A 22,500-nucleotide genomic window follows, 5' to 3' on the forward strand; every position below is an offset into this window, starting at 1 on the left:
CCATGAATTAGTATTCGCGGAAATACGGTATGTCTGTTTTAGGCGCTTTTCTATGGTCACCACACAAAAGAACTAATCGTTTCTGCTGTAGAGTTATGTACTGGATCGATTCAGGCTTTACGCCTCATATCGATGTGGCCGCCATGAACGGCCAGTCTCGCCGCAGTCTCATTACAACCAACCTGGTCCAACCAAGCGCTATAACAATCGATTTTAGTGAACAAAAACTGTATTGGAGCGACACTTCTCGAGACAAAGTAAGCTTGAAATTAGTCTAAATAAGAATCGCTTCACTAAAATTTTTATGAACTTAATCTGCAGATAGAAAGAAGCAATCTCGATGGTTCTCAACGAACTGTAATAGCAAACTTTTTAAGCAACGATTTGCATCCAGTTGGCTTGGTTGTCTTGAACCATACAATTTTCTTTTCTGATCAGAACTACAAGGGCATTTATCGATTTCGACTGGGCGACAACACAGCCCATCGCCTCGTCAGCATTGCCTTCACGCCTGGTGGAATGGTTGCTTACAATGCAAACAGAACGACAGGTAAGCCTCTATTGTTGCTGAAAAGAAGAATCGAAGAAAGTGCGTGACGTGTTGTGTTATTCAAGGAACGAATGCGTGTTCTGCTAACAACGGAGGGTGCGTTCACTTTTGTTTGCCGGTTGGTGTTGGACGCTCGTGTGCTTGTGCTATCAATAGGACAGGCGAGTGTTCTCCGACGATTGTCGCTGGACCCCAGTCTGTCAGTGTGAATCTATCCGCATCTGTTACTCTTCAATGTCGAGTCGATGCTAGGGGTTTCCACACAACAATCGCATTCCTCAAGGACGGTGTGACATTGCGATCTCAATCTTATTTCCCTCCGACGGGACATAGTTTTGTTTCCTCCTATTACAGACTGTCGTCTGTTTCAACAAGTGATAGTGGCTATTACAGTTGTCGTGCAAGTAACCAGTATGGGTCTGCTCTGTCGACGGGCAAACTGACGGTGACAGACAAGAATTGGTGTGACTCTTCTCCGTGTAAGAACGGCGCGTCGTGTTCGGACGGAGTGGGATCATTTAGGTGTACTTGTCTATCGGGATATACGGGTCCTACCTGTGGCGACGCGATTAATGAATGTTTGTCGCGGCCGTGCCAACATGGCGGTGCCTGTTGGGATGGACAAAACGCGTATTTTTGTTTTTGTCAGCCCGGATTTTCGGGTCAAAACTGTGAGTTGAACAAAGACGAGTGTGCGTCTAATCCGTGTCGAAATGGAGGAACGTGCATTGATAGTGTTAACGGATACAACTGCTCTTGTTTAGAAGGTTTTGCGGGAACAAAGTGCGAGATGGACTACAGTGGCTGTCTCTCGAGTCCCTGTCAGAATGGAGCAACTTGCCGTGTTGCTATCAATCAGTTTACTTGCATCTGTCGAGGTGGATATACGGGAGTGTCTTGCGAGATAGACGTCGACGAGTGTGTTTCAAATTCTTGCCAAAACGGTGGCCGTTGTGTTGACGGTGTGGATAGCTATGGATGCTCCTGCCTGTCTGGATTCTCCGGATTCCTATGTGAGGTTAATATCGATGAGTGTGTCTCCAGTCCTTGTGTGAATGGTGGAACTTGCGTTGATGGAGCTAACCAGTACACTTGCAAATGTCCATCAGGAGTCACAGGAATCCACTGCAAGGATGAATGTGCTTCAAATCCTTGCATGAACGGTGGCCGTTGTATTGACAGTATGGATGGCTATCAATGCTCTTGCATGTCTGGATTCACCGGAAGCCATTGTAAGGTTAATATCAATGAATGTGTCTCTAATCCCTGTGTGAATGGTGGAACTTGCGTTGATGGAGTCAACCAGTACACTTGCAAATGTCCATCAGGAGTTACAGGAATCCACTGCAAGGACGAATGTGCTTCAAATCCTTGCACGAACGGTGGCCGTTGTATTGACAGTATGGATGGCTATCAATGCTCTTGCATGTCTGGATTCACCGGAAGCCATTGTAAGGTTAATATCAACGAGTGTGTCTCTAATCCCTGTTTAAATGGCGGAACTTGCGTTGATGGAGTCAACCAGTACACTTGCAAATGTCCATCAGGAGTCACAGGAATCCATTGCGAGAGTATGGTGAACCAGTGTACTTCAAATCCTTGCTTGAATGGCGGCCATTGTATTGACCATATTGATGGCTATCAATGCTCTTGCTGGTCTGGATTCACCGGAAGCCATTGTAAGGTTAATATCAATGAATGTGTCTCTAATCCCTGTGTGAATGGTGGAACTTGCGTTGATGGAGTCAACCAGTACACTTGCATATGTCCATCAGGAGTCACAGGAATCCACTGCAAGGACGAATGTGCTTCGAATCCTTGCATGAACGGTGGCCGTTGTATTGACAGTATGGATGGCTATCAATGCTCTTGCATGTCTGGATTCACCGGAAGCCATTGTAAGGTTAATATCAATGAATGTGTCTCTAATCCCTGTGTGAATGGTGGAACTTGCGTTGATGGAGTCAACCAGTACACTTGCAAATGTCCATCAGGAGTCACAGGAATCCACTGCAAGGACGAATGTGCTTCAAATCCTTGCACGAACGGTGGCCGTTGTATTGACAGTATGGATGGCTATCAATGCTCTTGCATGTCTGGATTCACCGGAAGCCATTGTAAGGTTAATATCAACGAGTGTGTCTCTAATCCCTGTTTAAATGGCGGAACTTGCGTTGATGGAGTCAACCAGTACACTTGCAAATGTCCATCAGGAGTCACAGGAATCCATTGCGAGAGTATGGTGAAAGAGTGTACTTCAAATCCTTGCTTGAATGGCGGCCGTTGTATTGACCATATTGATGGCTATCAATGCTCTTGCTGGTCTGGATTCTCCGGAATCCATTGTGAGACTAACATCAATGAGTGTGTCTCTAATCCTTGTGTAAATGGAATTTGCGTCGATAGAGCAAACCAGTACATTTGCTTGTGTCCGTTAGGAATCACAGGAATTCAATGCGAGAGTGACGTGAACGAGTGTGCTTCGAATCCCTGCTTGAACGACGGTAGTTGTATCGACAACAGTAATAGCTACACGTGCTCTTGTCAACAAGGATTTATTGGAGTTCATTGTGAGACGGAAGTGTTGGAGTGCGCTTCAAGTCCGTGTTGGAACGGCGGAGAGTGCGAGGACGGGTTGGACGGCTATTTGTGCCGCTGCCCTGCCAGCTTTTCTGGACTTCACTGCGAGACCGACAGCAGCATTGTGATAGAACCAGGTATATGTATATGCATTTCAATACAGTTGCATGCTAAAAGCGCTAGACTTACGTGAGATATCCACTTAATTAAACGCACGTTAACTACTAAATTTAAGGCCCGTATTTTTCGATGCTAAACGTTGTCTTCGAATAAACGCCGCCTTTGGGGAAAGGCATTGTGAATGGAGACCGCACTCTAGTGTCTACATGTGCGAATGTGCTGGACATATTCGTACTGTGAGAACTGCCCAGGCAGGTGCGTACCTATGGGAGTTAGGGGGTATGAACGAACCGACTCACTTTAGTCAGAGGTCTGCTCGTACCTCTGCATGCAATATTTGCACCAATGTAGAAGCTGCATGTAACTGCTGAAGTGCTGGCTTGTGTAGACAGACACAAACACAGGCAGACAGACAAACATGCAGAAAGACAGACACAAACACAGACAGACAGACAAACAGAAAGACAGACACAAACACTGACAGACAGACAGACAGAAAGACGGACACAAACTCAGACAGACAGACAAACAGAAAGACGGACACAAACACAGACAGACAGACAAACAGAAAGACAGACACAAACACTGACAGACAGACAGACAGAAAGACGGACACAAACTCAGACAGACAGACAAACAGAAAGACGGACACAAACACAGACAGACAGACAAACAGAAAGACAGACACAAACACTGACAGACAGACAGACAGAAAGACGGACACAAACTCAGACAGACAGACAAACAGAAAGACGGACACAAACACAGACAGACAGACAGAAAGACAGACAGACAAACAGAAAGACAGACACAAACACAGGGGTCCCACGTTCCAGATGATACCTAGATCGATGCATGTAAGCAGATCTATAGACTCCAAGACTCATTGGCGCCTGATGTGCAGTGTATATCAGTATTAATATTTTTTATACATTTATACTATGCGTATTTACCATTGTCTTCCACTATAGACCTGGTAACTAATAGATAGATCCATTAGCATGTTGGACAGACTGGGAGGTCTTCAAATTAAGAGGCACTGAAAGGACCCCCCATTAAATGAGCTAGGTATACCCCCTGCCAGGCTTAACTGCATGGCTTTGAACTGGATCATTGATCATTTACAGGAGCGACGAAACCGGGGGCAACATGGGTGGCTGCCCTTCCATATTGGGGTTGGTGGCATCGCGCCTCCAATACTGAACTCTAGGTAATGGGACTTTGTTTCAGCGAACGATGATTTTAAAGAAAATACTTTGGAAATTTTGTTACTTGCAAGTAGAAATACTAGTGGACGGTGTTGCAGTTGACTCGCTTGATACTCTTTGTCGTGATCATTTTCATATTCAGTTAATATTAAAATGGCGGCATTAGTTACAAAATTTTCCTCAATCCAAAGAGCCCAGATTTTGCTATCTCTTTGCAACAGGCTTTATGCGTAATTATTGAGGAAAAAGTTTTCCTTGATGAACACACACACACACACACACACACACACACACACACACACACACACACACACACACACACACACACACACACACACACACACACACACGCACACACACGCACACACACACACGCACACACACACACGCACACACACACACACGCACACACACACACACACACACACACACACACACACGCACACACACGCAGCTTGTAGACTTCCCATTTTGTTAATTGTCTCACAGTATGAGGCCTCATGAGGCTACTAATACATAAATGCCACAGCCGGGACTAATAACAAAAATATACGCCACGGCGTCTAGTCAAAGAAATGTACATAGTCATTGATTGTTTGCTATACCTTTCTGTCGTGTTTCTAGGAGGTCCAGGTGCTCAGAAAGGCTCCAGCGGAGGTAGCATGATGTACATCATGATCGGTGCTTTGGGTGCGGCTCTCTTAATCGCAATCATCATCATCGTTTTTCTCGTCAGACGGCGTCGACGCTCGATACGAGACAATCATTACGAGATACCGGGCTCGGGGATCGCTGTGATGGACTTTGCCAATCCTGCGTATGGCACCAAAGACTTCAACAACAAGCAAGATGAAATCGTGTACGAAGAGATACCGGAGTTGGCGGCACGAAAAGATGTGCTGCAGTTCAGTAGTGTAGACGAAGACAACCACAGGTATGCAGAGCCATGTAATAATTATTCGTAGATTGCAAACAGTAAACGTATAGGTCTAGGTTCTGTAGACAGATATTTACACTGTGTAATATCTATAGCAAAGTGTTAGAATTACACGGTTTTGGCGTGGACAGCAGTAAGTCTAGGTAGACTATAGACTCGGTAGGGAATTATGCGGTTACATGCATGCATAGGTATGGTGTAGTCATACTTGAATCAGAATATATTTACGTGTTGACGTAGAGACTTGTTACCCGAGGCTTGAGACGCTATGATACTAACAGTAGCCTCGACACTAGGCCTTCGCTTTCGGTGGTTCTTCCACGCGAGGATTGCAACGGGGCTGTATCACGTGATGTTGTCTCCGTACAGCCCCGTTGCTATCCTCGCGTGGAAAGACCACCAAAAGTGAAGGAAGGCCTATTGGCGAAGCTAAAGGTACAGTACTGTACACTAGCGCATGCCGGTCACGTGACGTATAACCACCTCGACCACACGCTCTGCCTCCTATAGGGTACACGCTAGAGGACAATTTACATGCCATATTGTAAACCCTCACATGTTTGTGAATACAGTTTACGGTGTACTCACAAACATAATTCTGCAGTGAGCATAGGGTATTGCGGTGTGTGCGTGTGTGTGTGTGTGTGTGTGTGTGTGTGTGTGTGTGTGTGTGTGTGTGTGTGTGTGTGTGTGTGTGTGTGTGTGTGTGTGTGTGGTGTGTGTGTGTGGTGTGTGTGTGTGTGGTGTGTGTGTGTGCGCTCGCGCGCGCACTCGAGTGTGGACTGCATCAGCTCATTGTGCAGGTAGTGGGATTTTAGTCTTTGACAGTGCGTGACCATTTCCTCCATTCCATTTTCAATTCAGAGCAATAATTGAATATTGAATTAGAAATTGAAATTGCCTAGAAGTTGCTTGCAATTTCAACATTCAATTCTATTGAAAATTAAAATTTTGCTGCACTCATTCTCAACGCTTTACATTCGAATCATCGCTCACTGTACATTACACTCTCGAATCAAAAGCAACACACCGAGCTCTAACGATGAGATACCAACTGAGAGTTCGTTCCAATCGACGGCAGTTTCCCGTCGCCGTCTCTCGTTTTTCTCCTGGTCGCCACGCCTCCTCGATACGTCAGCGACACGGGTAGCACTCGCCACGGTCTCGCCGACCACCTAGAAGCATCTCGTCTCGACGCATTGGCGTCGTCGACCACCAAAACGGGAGCGGTCGTCAACCTGTGCGCCTGTCTGCTCTTAACCGGAGGAAGCACGCCGACAGTCGGAGCGGATACCGACTGTCTGACGGTCAGTGTCGGTGCAATGACTGGATTACCGAAGAGAGTCGGTGTCGGTGTAGTGACTGAAGGCTTCAATGGATATTCGACCGGTTTCTGTCTGACATTCGGTGTCGGTGCACTCACTGAAGGCTTCAATGAATACACGACCGGTTTGACTTTCATTTCGTCGCGCAGCTTGTGCCTCGCGTGGCCACTGATAAGTGTATGTCTCATGTACGGACGCGAGCGCCAAATGCGCACGTCCGAGCTCTTCGTTTCGGGCTCGTCCTGCGTCGACTTATTCCTCTTCCACATTTTCCACGCATTCTGTATAATTGACGCCGCACTCCACTTGTTCTTGCCATCTTTAGCCTTTCGAAATAAGTCCACTTCTTTGCTCTCGTCCCTCCGTCGCCACCATCGCTGTATCTTCACTGCGGCCTGGTGTGCTGCCTTCACGTTACCACTTCGCGTGTCCCATAGTTTACAACGCGCTTTGCTCTTGTCGAGAACTAATTGCCATCGTGTGAGCTCCTTCTGTTGCTCGACGGCTCGTCGTCGGTCCATCTCCGCTCGTAGAAATCTCTTTCTTTCTTCTTGCTGCTTGACTTGCAGGTTTCGAAGTTGTAATCCCATTTCGAGTCTCAGTTTTTCCTCTCTCGTGTTACTATGACCATCAGTGACGTCATTTTCCACGATGGCTTCGATCTCATGTATTTCCACTTCTCGTTTTTTCTCGCTTTTCTTGAGTTGTTGGTAGAACTGCTTCATCACGTGATGTGATCGTAACTGATTTCTGATTCTTGTACCTTCTGCTTGGAGCCGTTTTCTCTCTGTGTGTAGTCGGTATGCTGACTGTATAGCACTTGCGGCTCGATGCCTTAACAATAATAGTCTGAATGATTTTCTGTCTGTGAAGCCACGATAAAGAGATTGAATGAGGATGGCAGCATGCTGCTGCTTCTTCATTTGTTTGACATGATAGCGGGCTCTGAAAAGCAGAGAGTAGAGATTTATGGATTAGTCTGCATGTGCATTTGCTGTGTGTGTGCACGCACGCACGCACTACACACACACACACACACACACACACACACACACACACACACACACACACACACACACACACACACACACACAGACACCCCACACACACACCACAAACACACACAGACACACAGACACACAGACACACAGACACACACACACACACACACACACACACACACACACACACACACACACACACACACACACACACACACACACACACACACACACACACACACACACACAGACACCCCCACACACACCACAAACCACAAACAAACACACACACACACACACACACACACACACACACACACACACACACACACACACACACACACACACCACTCATTGAGCCGTTGTATTGCATACCTCCATCCTCTCCATGCTGATTGAATGGCAGTGGCTGCAAACTGTCTGATTTCTTCAAAGGTGAAACCTCCGGCTTCAATAAACAACTGAGCGAGTCCGTTCTCATTGTACAATTGGCAGAAGTCGAGTGGTGTCAAACTACAAAACATCACGCTATAGGTAAACCGACTCAACAGATCAACACACTGTAATCAACACACTGTATAGTCACGAGCACATACATGCACGTACACACACACACACACACACACACACACACACACACACACACACACACACACACACACACACACACCTCTCTCCATTTTCTGTTTGGATGTAAACATTTAAATTTCGACCCGACTGGAGGAGAAGAGAGACCAAGTTCGGATCGCATCCTTGTTTGACAGACAAGTGAAAAGCAGACAGACCATCCATTCCCTTCAAGTATGCACAAACAGGTGAGATTCCTCTATCCACCTGTGTCTCTGTCCGTCCGTCCATCCGTCTGTCTATCTGTGTGTCTGTCCGTCCGTTTGCGTGTCTGTTTGTATGTGACTATGTCTGTCTGTCAGTCTGTCTGTCTGTCAGTCTGTCTGTCTGTCTGTCTATCAGTCTATCAGTCTGTCTGTCTGTCAGTCTGTCTGTCTCACTCACAGTTTGCCATGCAATTAATTCCTTCCAATAAACAATTGCCCATACAATTTACAAGTTGCCCAATTATTTATTCATTTATTTACTGAATCAATCCACTCTCAACTCACCAACAGACTTGGATCAGCATGATATCTCACCAACACGTCAACCATATCCCTCACCCCTCCACTCACTGCATACTGCAATGGCGTCGTACGAACCGCATCTCTCACGTCACACACACCTCCACTCTGCAGCAGCATCTCCACACAAACCAAATGATTTGTCAACACACCAACGTGCACACTCGTCTGCCCATTGTTATCAATGGAATTACAATCAGCTCCGACAGAGACCAACTACACAACAAAACAAACTCAATGAGAGACATGATGCTGGAACTTGGAAATGTGTTTGACCTGCTGTATGCAGTCTGTGTGGCCTTGACTGCTGGAGAGATGCAATGGTGTCATTCCGTAGACGTCACGTGATTCGATGTTTGCTCCATGTTGTAGCAGAATGGTGACGCAGGCGGCATGGCCAGAGAAGGCGGCAAGGTGGAGAGCTGATGACACAATGGATTGTGCTATCCCATCGACAGTGTAATAGGCAATAGTTGTGCATATGTTTGTGTTGTTTGTGTGTTTGTTTGTTAGTAGTGTGTGTGTGTGTGTGTGTGTGTGTGTGTGTGTGTGTGTGTGTGTGTGTGTGTGTGTGTGTGTGTGTGTGTGTGTGTGTGTGTGTAATGCACCGTGGGAGATGATGGTCGTATGTTGTTTACCTGTCCTGCAGTCTGTTTCTTCAATATCGATTGACTTGAGACAACTACTGTTCTGTAGCAGAGTCTGCAACATAATACATCATACTAAAAGTAAACCATGCAAGAAACACAACACACACACACACACACACACACACACACACACACACACACACACACACACACACAAACACGCATTCATGCACACAGTGACTAACTGACTGATAGACAGACAAGTAGACAGATAAACAAACAGACACCCAGACACAAGCAGACAAACATAAAACAGATACAGAGATACATAAACAAACAAACAAACACAAATCCAGATGCTCATAGACCCAGTCACACCTTAATCGCCTGTTCGTGCCCGAGCATTGCAGCCCAAGTCAATGCCCTGTGTCCTTCACTGTCCGGAAGGTAAGCCAAATCATCAAGACTACACAACAAGTAAAGACAATCCAGATGATTCTGTTGTGTAGCGTAATGAAGAGCCGTAAATCTAAACCAAAGCATAAGCGTCAATATCAACGGCAAATCACGAAATACAAATCGCAAAAATCATAATTAATTATTTCTTGCAACACATTAGACATTACCCGTTGATATCAATCACGTGGTCGTCGGCTCCGTAAGTCAGAAGCATCTTCATGCAGTTGGCATGTCCGTAAAGGCATGTGTAGTGAAGAGCAGTGCAGCTTGATTCGTCACGACAATTGAGATTGCAACTAAACATATAGAGAGTTAGTGAATATGTGGGATAGGAATGAGTGGATGGGTGACTGTGTTATGAGAAGTGATAGTGTAGATGTTTATACGTAATTCTGTTGACAGAAAACAAGCAACAAACATGTACATAAATAGCTAAACACACATACTCAGGTAAACATGCATACATAGGTAAACATGTATACAAACAGGTAAACATGTATATTAACTAGTAAACATGAAACAAACAGATAAACATGTAAACAAACAGGTAAACATGTATACAAACAGCTAAACAAGTAAACAAATACATAAACATGTATACAAACAACTAAACATGTATACAAACAGGTAAACATGTAAACAAACAAGTAAACATGTAATCAAACAGGTAAACATGTACACAAACAGGTAAACACACAAACAAACAAGTAAACATGTAATCAAACAGGTGAACATGTATAGTAACAGGCAAACACATAAACAAATAAACAAACAAACATATATACAAACAGAAAAACATGTATACAAACAGGTAAACACACAAACAAACAGGTGAACATGTATACAAACAGGCAAACACACAAACAAACAAATAAACATGTACACAAACAGAAAAACATGTATACAAACAGGCAAACACACAAACAAAGAGGTAAACATGTATACAAACAGGCAAATACACAAACAAACAAATAAACATGTACACAAACAGAAAAACATGTATACAAATGGGTAAACACACAAACAAACAAGTAAACACGTATACAAACAGGTAAACTTGTATACAAACAGAAAAACATGATAAACACACAAACAAACAAGTAAACATGTATACAATCAGGTAACAGATAAACAAACAGATAAACATGCATACAAACAGGTAAATATGTATACAAACAAAAAACATGACAAACACACAAACAAAAAAGTAAACATCCATTGAAACAGGTAAACATGTATATACAAACAGACAAAAAGCAGATAATCATACACACATAAACAGACAATAAACACACAAACACATCAACAATCAAACAAACAACCCCCAATAACCGTTTACTATACATGTATGCATGTTTATCTGATGCTTGTTCTTGTCAACAATATCATATATAAACTATATACAATACATAAACACTCACTATTACCCTTGCATGGTTACCAGACAATCCACGATGTGTGCTTGTCCTTGTGCAGATGCCCGGTGCAGCAGAGTGGCTCCGTGTGCATCTCTAGCATTGAGTATAGCAGGACGAGCAACACATAGACTGTTGATGCAGTTGGTATCCGTGTTATTGAGACACCAATGGAGACACGTCTTTCCATCAATGTCAACACATTCACAATCAGCTCCAGCTAATCACATGTGTTTAGAAATTAATTGAAAATTGACTTTATTTATTTATGTTGTTAATATATTTTTTAATTGTTTGTCAATGAATTGGTCGGTTATGTAGCTTGTGTGTGTGTGTGTGTGTGTGTGTGTGTGTGTGTGTGTGTGTGTGTGTGTGTGTGTGTGTGTGTGTGTGTGTGTGTGTGTGCGTGTACATGTGCGTGTGTGTGTGCGTGTACATGTGCGTGTGTGTGTGTGTGTCAATGTGTGTATGTGTGTGTGTGTGTCAATGTGTGTATGTGTGTATGTGTGTGTATGTGCACGAGTGTTACATTCATAGTCTTCACCTTTCAGTAACATCGTTACTTGCTTGCTTCTCCCAAACTGTGCAGCGACATGAAGTGGAGTTATTTTCTCATTGTCCACCCAGTCAACTCCAACACGCTGAAATCTGAAAACAGACAAATGGTTAGTAGACTTCAATGAAACAGAGAGTAACAGTCTTACGTGGCATAATTGATAAGTACAGAGAGACACTTTGAGTTGCTAATAGCCGCTGCCCAATGAAAAGCGGAACGTCCATATACATCTCTAGAGTACAAATAAGCAACACGTATGTTACACACAACAAACAAACAGACAGACAAACACATAAATGGTCACAGAGTGACAAACAATGAAACAGCCAGACAGCCAGACAGATAGACAGACACAAAGACAAACACACAGACAGGGACACACACACACACACACACACACACACACACACACACACACACACACACAGAAACAGACAGACAGACAGACTGACAGGCAGACAGACAGACAGACAGACAGACAGACAGACAGACAGACAGACAGACGGTCCTACAAACAGACAGACAGACAGAGAGACAGAGAGACAGACAGACACGCAGACAGGGACACACACACACACACACACACACACACACACACACACACACACACACACACACACACACACACAAAGAAACAGACAGACAGACAAACAGACAGACAGACAGACAAACAGACAGACAGACACACAGACAGACAGGGACACAGGCAAACAGACAAACACACAGGCAGACAGACACACAGACACACAGACACACAGACAGACAGACACACAGACAGACGGACACACAAACAGACAGACAAACAGAGACAGACACACAGACAAACACACAGACAGACAAACACACAGACATAAAGACAAACAAACAGACAGACAGACAAACAGACAGACAGACAGACAGACACTGACAATGTTTTATTCCTCCATTATTATATGAGCGTGGTCAGGTACGCAATATGAGCCAGTTACAGCGCTTGTACAGGTCACGTGGAGGTAGAATATAACAGATAATCCACCCACTGTCATAGCAACAGAATATACCCTGGGTATATTTTAGAGTAAACATCAGGCTCGCATACAATACACTAAATGCCATTTAGTCTATTAGCATCCTTTCCCTTACACAAACTTTCACAAGCCATTAGCTACCAAACATAACACAACAACTTGGAGCAGTCACATAACACCCATTACATCTACTAATTACGTCAGCAAGGTTACAAGCACAAACAAATTATTTATTGCTTGTTGCCCATGTAGAATGTAACGCTGCAATTTGAAATGTGGAAGGGGAGTGCAGGTGTTGCTGTTTCACATGACCTATCCCATTCAGCAGCATTGCTGGGGTTGTTCCTCTTGTCGTGGGTGTTATTGTATCCGACCACGCCCATACAATAAATTACATATTACATGGGTATGCGGTGTTTATGGCATTATCGACACCTTGGTCTCGGGGCTTTCACCTCGATAATTGCAACTGGCCTCCGGCTCGGTCAATTATCTCGTTGATAATCTGGTGAGGCCTCGGGTCAATAAATGCCATAAACACCAGCTACCCATGTAATAACAACTACTAAATACACAGGCGCATCTGTGGCCCCTGCCATCACATACAGATGTGACGCAGAAACTAACAATGAACCACTAGATACTATCTAATCACTAATGTCTCGTTAACTTTTTTGTAACCTTGTCAAAATGCTTGCTCCTCTATCCAATAGCAGCTTGAGCGCTTGATGCTTCCCATAGAATGCGGCATACTGCAAAGCCGTTCTGCCGCTCAGGTCAACCTCAACACACAAACACATTTTCATTGATTCCATGAATTTGGACAAAACACCAGACTCTCCCTCCCTCCCTCCCTCCCTCCCTCCCTCCCCCTCCCTCCCCCTCCCTCCTCCCTCCCTCCCCCCTCCCTCCCTCCCTCCCCCTCCCTCCCTCCCCCTCCCTCCCCCTCCCTCCTCCCTCCCTCCCCCCTCCCTCCCTCCCTCCCCCCTCCCTCCCTCCCTCCCCCCTCCCTCCCTCCCCCCTCCCTCCCTCCCTCCCTCCCCCCTCCCTCCCTCCCTCCCCCCTCCCTCCCTCCCCCCTCCCTCCCTCCCTCCCTCCCTCCCCCTCCCTCTCTCCCTCCCTCCCTCTCTCCCTCCCTCCCTCTCTCCCTCCCTCCCTCCCTCCCTCCCCCTCCCTCCCTCCCCCTCCCTCCCCCTCCCTCTCCCTCCCATGTAAACTTTGTCTCTTAGCACATGGTGACCTTTCCAATGGTGTAACTGTTAATTTCATGAACTTCAGGCCTGTCCACACTAGATCAGAACGGATCGCGATCCGATCGGGATAGCAAGTGTCCACACTGCACTTCGAAAACGTTACCGCCACCTCATTTTTGATATCACGTGACTGATGACTGATGTGTACATGTGGCTTCTTTGCTTGTGGAAAGCGTTGATAGAGCGACGTTAGGTGAGCGAGAACAAAAACGAGTGATGAATGTTAGATGTTGCGTAGCGTACATGAAGGTAACGCCCACTATTTCTAACTGGATTCAACCGATCACGATCAAAACCACCTCGCGATGTGGATTGGACGGATCGCAACCGGATCACGATCCAGTTGCAAGTGTGGACAGGCCTTTAGGTGCCTCCTAGCATGCTTTATCCAGAGAAAATCCCAGGCATTCAGTTGTACATGTAACACCATACAAGAACGTCCTATCTAGGGTCAGTCTGTCCGAGCCAAATATTTTCCTATTTTCCACACTGATTTATCTGTCTGTCTGTTTGTCTGTCTGTCTGTCTATTTGCTTGTCTGTCTGTCTGTCTATTTGTTTGTCTGTCTCAGTCTGTCTGTCTGTCTGTTTGTCTGTCTGTCTGTCTATTTGTTTGTCTGTCTGTCTGTCTATTTGTTTGTCTGTCTCAGTCTGTCTGTCTGTTTGTCTGTCTATCTATTTGTTTGTCTGTCCGTCTCTGTCCATCTGTCTGTCTGTCTCTCTATTTGGTTGTCTGTCTGTTTGTCTGTCTGTCTGTCTATTTGTTTGTCTGTCTATTTGTTTGTCTGTCTATTTGTTTGTCTGTCCGTGTCTGTCCGTCTGTCTGTCTGTTTGTCTGTCTGTCTGTCTATTTGTTTGTCTGTCTGTTTGTCTGTCCATGTCTGTCCGTCTGTCTGTCTATCTGTCTATTTGGTTGTCTGTCTGTTTGTCTGTCTGTCTGAGTGTCTACCTGCCTGACTTTTAGTGCCTATTCATCAAGCCCGTCTCACCTACCTGTTCCCTAAGAGCTCCGTATTCGATCAGAATTTCAATACAAGTGAGCGACTCGGCAATCGCCGCATACATAAGAGGCGCCCGTCCCGACACATCAAGAGCATCCAGACCCGTGTACATGATGTGAGTATGTCGCTCACTTTCCATCTGACAACAAGAAGAACACACGCATGATATAGACAGAACACACAAACTTCATGCAGTCATGCCACCTGCATGATACTCATGATAGCGGCATCGTCTCCATTGGCTGCAGCTTTGTGGAGACCATCCAACCGTGTGCCTTCGTGTAAGAGATAAATACAAGTAAAGGGGCATAGTTGGTAGAGTTAATATCAAGCAGACAGACGATAATAATTTGCATGCTTGTAAATAGAATAATTGACAACTGACTGTAGAAACATTCAGTATATTGGATTTTCAAAATTTTATCCAAGTTAATATGCACCCACTCATCCATACCTATAAACTCCTGAAAGCGTGCAGGGTTGTGCCCAGCATACAAAAGGCACGGCGGAGCGCCGTGCCTTGGCTCCCGCTTGGTACAGGCCCGCTGTGCTTTACTGAGTAGGCAGTGGCTACTCTAGAATCCGTTCACACATTTTGTACAGTGTGGGAAAATTTCTAGATCTCGGGATTTCAAGCACGTACAAGCATGTGCCGAAAGCAGGTGGAGACAACTGGTAAATAGAGATGGGGTAGCTATGATGATTATTTAACCCCCAAACTGACAAGTTCCACATTGTGACCTGTAAAGCGCCGTCCTAGACCCGCCTCGTTTTGACATAAGCAGATAAGATAAATGTTTAATTGCATTCTTTTAGAGTCACCATACACTGATTTAATTAGCTGTCTCCTAACAGTTGTTCTTTGAGTCTACTGTTCTCTATTGTAGCTATAAAGACAACAAACTTTGTATTTAAAATTTACAAAGTTGTTTGAGGCAAGCAACTAATTCTTTGCATATTATTTTAGTTCTTTGCCTAGAGGGCCTGGGATGTTTGGTGTGATGATAAGACCAATTAGGGGGACGACTGCCATATGGTATGAACTTGATTGTAATACAAGTACTCAAAAAGCAACAGTGGTTGTCATGCACCGCCCACAATTGCGTCGGTAGCAACTGCAGTTCCCTCTCTAGCATCACTAAATGTTTTTAATTTAGGGTGTAGCTACTGCAGAATATTAGACGGCTTTAGAGAACTAACAATAAACAGGTTAACAATAGAAATAAACGAGGAAGACTTGTCAGAACTGCGACAAGATTCTCCATAGAGACCAAAAAAATTATAGCATGTGGGGAAATCTAGTATGTAAACAAATGAGAGTCAGCTGCGACGTACTGTACTATACATAGTGGTGTGCACAATGTGAGAACAGCTAATTAATGTTTGATTGAGTTTAAATTAATCAAATTGCAGCTTTCAACCTTCCAACATAGCATGCAAATCTTATGGATTCAATCACACTGGCTGCAAATAGTGGTCTGGTGAAGGTGACAATGATATGATGATGTCATTAAAATTTGTACATTTTAATTAATTTGAATGCCGGTGTTACACACTCACTTAGGCATGCACTTTTGTCTACAATTCAGATTGCTAAAAAATATGATAATTATAAACGGTCCTTTACAGGAATCTACACTAGAGGACAATTTAGTTAGAACTTTTTGATCTGAGTATATCATGCACATGCATGGCATGCACTTGCCAGTATTTTGTACAAACGTGACCATCAAAGTGTAGCAGTAAAAAGGTGTACTGTCGTAAACTTTAAAAGGTGTTTTCTTTTCCTTTAACAGGTAATGGCATCTGATTCGCAATAGAAATTGTCCAAAATTTAAAACGTTGCAACAAATGAGAACAAAATACGTTTTAGGTTTGGTTCACATCAGTAGAACACTGTAAATAGACAGGTCTATATATACTATCTCTAAGACTGTCAAGCAAGTTTGATAGGCTTCTAGATTAAAATGCGTCCTGTAAAAAAATTTGTGCGGAGGCGTGGTCACAAGAATTTCCGCCATGCCTTACAAAAATCCTGGGAGCAACCTTGGCGTGTGTGTGTTTGTCCAGTTTCAGTCTGTGTGTGTATGTTTGTCCAGTGTGTGTGCATGTGTTCGTTAAGCTGTGTGTGTGTGTGTGTGTGTGTGTGTGTGTGTGTGTGTGTGTGTGTGTGTGTGTGTGTGTGTGTGTGTGTGTGTCTGTGTGTGTGTCTAGTTTGCGTGTTTGTCCAGTGTGTGTACACATGTTTGTCCAGTTGTGGTGTGTGTCTGTCTGTCTGTCTAGTTTGTGTGTTTGTCCAGTGTGTGTGCACGTGTTTGTCCAGTTGTGGTGTGTGTGTGTGTGTGTGTGTGTGTGTGTGTGTGTGTGTGTGTGTGTGTGTGTGTGTGTGTGTGTGTGTGTGTGTGTGTGTGTGTGTGTGTGTGTGTGTGTATCAACTCACCTGCCCTCACAAAATCTGCAATACCGACATTGTTTGTCAAAGTGATAGAAGAAGAACTTGTCACGTGATGTCTCCTCACCAACCCCGGTCCTGCAACACTCCAACTATCCACACAATGAGACGAAAAGCGGTCGAACTCCGTCGATCCAAGAGTAGGATGAGGCGGCAGCTGCACACCTCCAGCATACGTAGACCCGTTCATCATCAACGCTATCGAAGAGCAAAGCCTTCCCAGTAAGTTACCATGGAAATAAGCGAGTAAATTAATATCAATGACATTACAATAGCCTCGTACACCGGACTGCTTTTGCACGTAATGCGCATACACGCGGCGTACAATAAGCGCATGCGCAGGAAGTCGGTCGTCTGTTACTGCACATTGTACCTTAGCGCTGCCATGCATCAGGTAGGAAAGACAGCCTGGAGCTGGTTTACCAAGGATGTAGGCGGATTGCACTTAATTAATTAATATACAATTATTAATTAATTAATGTATATCTTACTGTACTATCCGGGAGTTTGCCCAGTGACTGGAATGTACACACGTGAATGTGTTAATTACCCGAGGGTACAGTACTCAGGCCGGTCACGCGATGCACGACCGACTTGCCCCGCCTTCCGCGTAACACGTGACCAAATAAATAATTAATTAATTTAATGAGCTAGTCTTACTATTTTACTATACTGAACAGTGATGACGACCACAGTGTACGTGTACTATATATAATTAATTAATTAATTATTAACACAAGTAAACACTAGCACTGAAAATATTTGTTAATTAAACTACCAAACGCCTGTTAGCTTCTCAATGTCGTGAACGTCGACAGAAAGTCATCGATAGCTTCCATGTTGTGTTCCCTCAAAAAGTTGAGATAAGCGACCCTGTGAGTCTACAAATAAGAAAACCACTACTGTACTGTATTACACCAACACATCACATTAGATTGTCCGATCAACCACCTTAGGTATCCTCCTTGGATGCATCATACTTTGCGAATCACTCTGCTGAGTCTAAAACGTATGCACATATTGATATTAAAAAGTTGGTATTCACTTGTTGCTACATGGTCAATGAGTATTCGATTAGATAACAAAGTAACAGTTGTGTGGATGGATGACGACTGATAAGTCAACAGTCAATACACAAACACAAGAAATTCGTTGAGTTCAAGTTGGTCGTTGTTCGAACATCAACTGCAACGAGGTTCGTCGACATTCAGTTTATGATCTCATTACATCTAATGCAATCCTCAAACACACGCATTAATAATTAATAAATAAATTGATTGATTTAAATAATATCATATCTTAATTAATTAAATAAATAAATAATTAGCAAACTTGTCAATAACTAATAATTAATCAACAAATTAATTAAATAAATAAATACTTAGCAAACTTGCTAATAATTATTAATTAATAATTAATCAACAAGTAATAAAAATAATTAATTAAATAAATAAGTAATTAGCCTCACTGAGTAAACTGATTTATGATAGAGTAACAAGTTTCTGAGTTTTTTAGAGTTTCTGCGATTGCTGTATTATTGACATGGACAATATTTAAAAATATATCATTTTGTTTAGTAACAATAAAAAGTATAAAAATTAGCAAACTTGTTAATAATTAATAATTAATCAACAAGTAACAAAAATTAATTAAATAAATAATTCATTAATTAGCAAACTTGTCAGTGTCACAGTGTGCCCATAAAGATAGTATTTCAATCAAAGGCATAACAATGTAAGACACACCTATGCACATTCAAAATCTACATAGTTATAGCATTATATGTATACAACAAGAAGACAACAACAATTGAAAAACTACGTACACACCAGATACCTAATGGCATGAACTACGTAACGGTATAACTAGTTACAGTCAGTATTGTTGTTCTTGGTCCTAACGCGCGCAACGTTACCTCGCCCTGTAACGCGCGTTAGACTTGACTAGTCACCCCTAGCTACCTCATTGGCAAGAAACAACTTCTGACCTGCAGATAGTCCCAAATCAGTCCTAGAAAAGTAATGCCAGTATGCACCAACAAAGCATCCTGAACCCTTGGAATTTGCAGAGCAGAAAGAGCCTGCCTTGATAATCAACCGAGAGAAATCAATTGAAAACGTTGCACACGTTGGACAATCTCCCTTACTGTGGTATGTCGTAGAGGAGGGTTTTGAATGTAAACTCCTCCTCGATATAAAAAGCAGATTTCCTCCACAGGGCGTAGCACAAGTCGACGATATAGGAGTTGAGCTGTTTAGTAATCTCCACATATTCGATATTCTATGGATAATGATGCAAAGCTTTATAAAATAAAATAACAAACAAACACAAAAACAAAACTAACAAAGACAAACAAAGATAAACAAACACAAAAACAGCAACACAAAACACACAAACACAAAAAACATAAATACAAACACGAACACAACCAAATATAAATGCAACAAACATAAACAAACAAACACAAAAATCAACAAACACAAACAAAAACAAAACACAAACAAACAGAAACAAAACACAAACAAACAGAAACAAAACACAAACAAACAGAAACAAAACACAAACAAAATACACAAACACAAACAAAACACAAATAGACACAAACAAAACACAAGCAAACACAAAAAAGACAAACAAACAAATAAAACAAACAAACACAAACAAATAAAAACAAAATAAAACAAACAAATAAAACAAACATAAACAACCATAAACATAAACAAACACAAACAAACAAAAAACAAACAAATAAAAAAAACATACATAAACAACCATAAACATAAACAAACACAAACAAACAAAAAACACAAACAAATAAAAAACACAAACAAATAAAAACAAACAAACAAATGAAACAAACATAAACAACCATAAACAAACACAAACAAATAAAAACAGACAAACAAATAAAACAAACATAAACAACCATAAGAAATACAAACAAATACAACCAAACATAAACAAGCACAAACACAAATAAACACAAACAAACACAGATAAACAAACAAACAAATGACACAAACAAACACAAATAAATAAAAACAAATAAAAACAAACAAATAAAACAAACATAAACAACCATAAACATAAACAAACACAAACAAACAAAAAAAACAAATAAAAAACACAAACAAATAAAAACAAACAAACAAATGAAACAAACATAAACAACCATAAACAAACACAAACAAATAAAAAAAACAAATAAAACAAACATAAACAACCATAAACATAAACAAACACAAACAAACAAAAAACACAAACAAATAAAAAACACAAACAAATAAAAAACACAAACAAACAAAAAAAAACAAACAAATAAAACAAACATAAACAACCATAAAAAATACAAACAGATAGAACCAAACATAAACAAGCACAAACACAAATAAACACAAACAAACACAGATAAACAAACAAACACAAATGACAAACAAACACAGATGAACAAACAAACACAAACAACCACAGACAAACACAAACACAAACAAATAAAAACAAACAAACAAATGAAACAAACATAAACAACCATAAACAAACACAAAAAAATAGAACCAAACATAAACAAGCACAAACACAAATAAACACAAACAAACACAAATGACACAAACAAACACAGATGAACAAACAAACACAAACAACCACAGACAAACACAAACAGAAACACAAGCACAAACAAATAAAAACAAACAGAAACACATAAAACAAAAGAAACAATTACAACAACATAAATGAACACAAACACAAATAAACACAAACACAAATAAACACAGACACAAACAAAGAAACATAGACACCACAAGCAAACACAAACACAGATAAACAAACAAACAGAAACAAACACAAACAAGCACAAACAACAACAAATAACAAAAGAATGAAAGAGCCTAACCATTTTATCAACCTTTTCGAAGGCCGGTCTGTATCTACAACATAACCAAACAAAAGTAGAGGACGAGGAGCAAGGCACCTGACCAAGTGTCTCACTTGTCTACTAATATCCTACACATCCCGGTTGTTGCCGACACATTGAGTGCAAACACGGTTCGACACACGACTGCAGGAGATGGTAGAATTATCAGAGGAATCTCGTACTTGCCATAGATGTCACTCACCTGAATGAAACATGAAGTCTAGACTAACAACTAAAGATTACAATTACAATATTTTATAATTAATACAATTATATAAAAATATATTAAAAATAAATGTATTAAAAATAAAACTGTATTAATTATAAAAATTAATAGAATTTTATATAACTAAAATTTTTATAATTAATCAATTACTATATTTTTATATACTTAATAATTTTTTAAATTAATAAATTCATTATTAAAAATTTTTTGTAATTAATAATTTTTTATATACTTAAAAAATTTATAATTAATTAATAAAATTTTCATATACTTAATAAATTTTATATTAATAAATTTTTATATACTTAATTTTATAATTAATAAAATTTTATTATTAATAAATTTTTATAGTTAATACATTTTTAATTATTAAATTTATAAATTAATAAATTTTTATATAATTAATACATTTCTATACACTTATACATTTTTAGAATTAATTAATACTTTATAATTAATACATTTCTATAAACTTATACAATTAATACATTTTTAGAATTAATTAATAATTTTTATAATTAATACATTTCTATGCATTTATACAATTAATACATTTTTAGAATTAATTAACAATTTTTATAATTAATACATTTCTATACATTTATACAATTAATACATTTTTAGAATTAATTAATAATTTTTATAATTAATACATTTCTATACATTTATACAATTAATACATTTTTAGAATTAATTAACAATTTCTATAATTAATAGTTTCTTATAAATATAAATTTTTATAATTCAAGATTAATACAATTTTCTATAATTAAAC

General features: G+C 41.2%; 4 protein-coding genes across 4 annotated transcripts in view; 1 reads left to right on the plus strand and 3 right to left on the minus strand.

The window, feature by feature from the left end:
* LOC134196831 (prolow-density lipoprotein receptor-related protein 1-like) overlaps positions 1 to 5,636 on the plus strand; it is a gene marked incomplete at its 5' end in the record, with an annotated part of 12,243 nt that extends 6,607 nt beyond the window's left edge. Inside the window, 4 exons of the mRNA XM_062666052.1 lie at positions 92 to 257; positions 322 to 550; positions 616 to 3,267; positions 5,083 to 5,636. Of these exons, the coding sequence (XP_062522036.1) occupies positions 92 to 257; positions 322 to 550; positions 616 to 3,267; positions 5,083 to 5,423 (3,388 nt within the window). The remainder of the gene's footprint in view (positions 1 to 91; positions 258 to 321; positions 551 to 615; positions 3,268 to 5,082) is intronic.
* Positions 5,637 to 6,238: 602 nt separating this feature from the next.
* On the minus strand, positions 6,239 to 17,801 carry LOC134196705 (inversin-like). The gene is made up of 15 exons (XM_062665922.1): positions 17,575 to 17,801; positions 15,339 to 15,409; positions 15,127 to 15,273; positions 13,563 to 13,663; positions 12,023 to 12,106; positions 11,863 to 11,966; positions 11,331 to 11,538; positions 10,071 to 10,199; positions 9,823 to 9,973; positions 9,493 to 9,556; positions 9,131 to 9,276; positions 8,840 to 9,070; positions 8,392 to 8,516; positions 8,097 to 8,234; positions 6,239 to 7,665 (listed from the first exon to the last, which is right to left on the minus strand). Exons 1-15 carry the CDS (start codon positions 17,777 to 17,779, stop codon positions 6,432 to 6,434), a joined length of 3,138 nt encoding a protein of 1,045 aa, XP_062521906.1. The 5' UTR covers positions 17,780 to 17,801; the 3' UTR covers positions 6,239 to 6,431.
* Positions 17,802 to 18,241: 440 nt separating this feature from the next.
* The window catches only part of LOC134196535 (centromere protein I-like), a 12,367-nt gene continuing 8,108 nt past the window's right edge, over positions 18,242 to 22,500 (minus strand). Inside the window, exons 19-24 of the mRNA XM_062665683.1 lie at positions 21,574 to 21,701; positions 21,479 to 21,512; positions 19,733 to 19,866; positions 19,574 to 19,670; positions 18,538 to 18,588; positions 18,242 to 18,467 (exon numbers count right to left, since the gene is read on the minus strand). Of these exons, the coding sequence (XP_062521667.1) occupies positions 18,375 to 18,467; positions 18,538 to 18,588; positions 19,574 to 19,670; positions 19,733 to 19,866; positions 21,479 to 21,512; positions 21,574 to 21,701 (537 nt within the window). The 3' untranslated portion in view covers positions 18,242 to 18,374. The remainder of the gene's footprint in view (positions 18,468 to 18,537; positions 18,589 to 19,573; positions 19,671 to 19,732; positions 19,867 to 21,478; positions 21,513 to 21,573; positions 21,702 to 22,500) is intronic.
* On the minus strand, positions 19,881 to 21,355 carry LOC134196537 (cytochrome c oxidase subunit 3-like). The gene has a single exon (XM_062665685.1). The coding sequence runs from the start codon at positions 21,146 to 21,148 to the stop codon at positions 20,057 to 20,059; it is 1,092 nt and encodes a 363-aa protein (XP_062521669.1). The 5' UTR covers positions 21,149 to 21,355; the 3' UTR covers positions 19,881 to 20,056.

This window comes from Corticium candelabrum, chromosome 21 (assembly GCF_963422355.1).
Source record: "Corticium candelabrum chromosome 21, ooCorCand1.1, whole genome shotgun sequence".
Taxonomy (NCBI): domain Eukaryota; kingdom Metazoa; phylum Porifera; class Homoscleromorpha; order Homosclerophorida; family Plakinidae; genus Corticium; species Corticium candelabrum.

Coding starts and splice junctions, on each gene's coding strand:
- LOC134196705 (XM_062665922.1), bottom strand. CDS start 17,779: ATGATGAACGGGTCTACGTATGCTGGAGGTGTGCAGCTGCCGCCTCAT. Junction 9,974..10,070: donor CACGTGATTGATATCAACGG/GTAATGTCTAAT, acceptor GCTTTGGTTTAG/ATTTACGGCTCTTCATTACG. Junction 8,517..8,839: donor ATGCTGATCCAAGTCTGTTG/GTGAGTTGAGAG, acceptor GCATACTTGAAG/GGAATGGATGGTCTGTCTGC.
- LOC134196537 (XM_062665685.1), bottom strand. CDS start 21,148: ATGTTTGGTTCTATTTTTTTGTGTTTGTTTATGGTTGTTTATGTTTGT.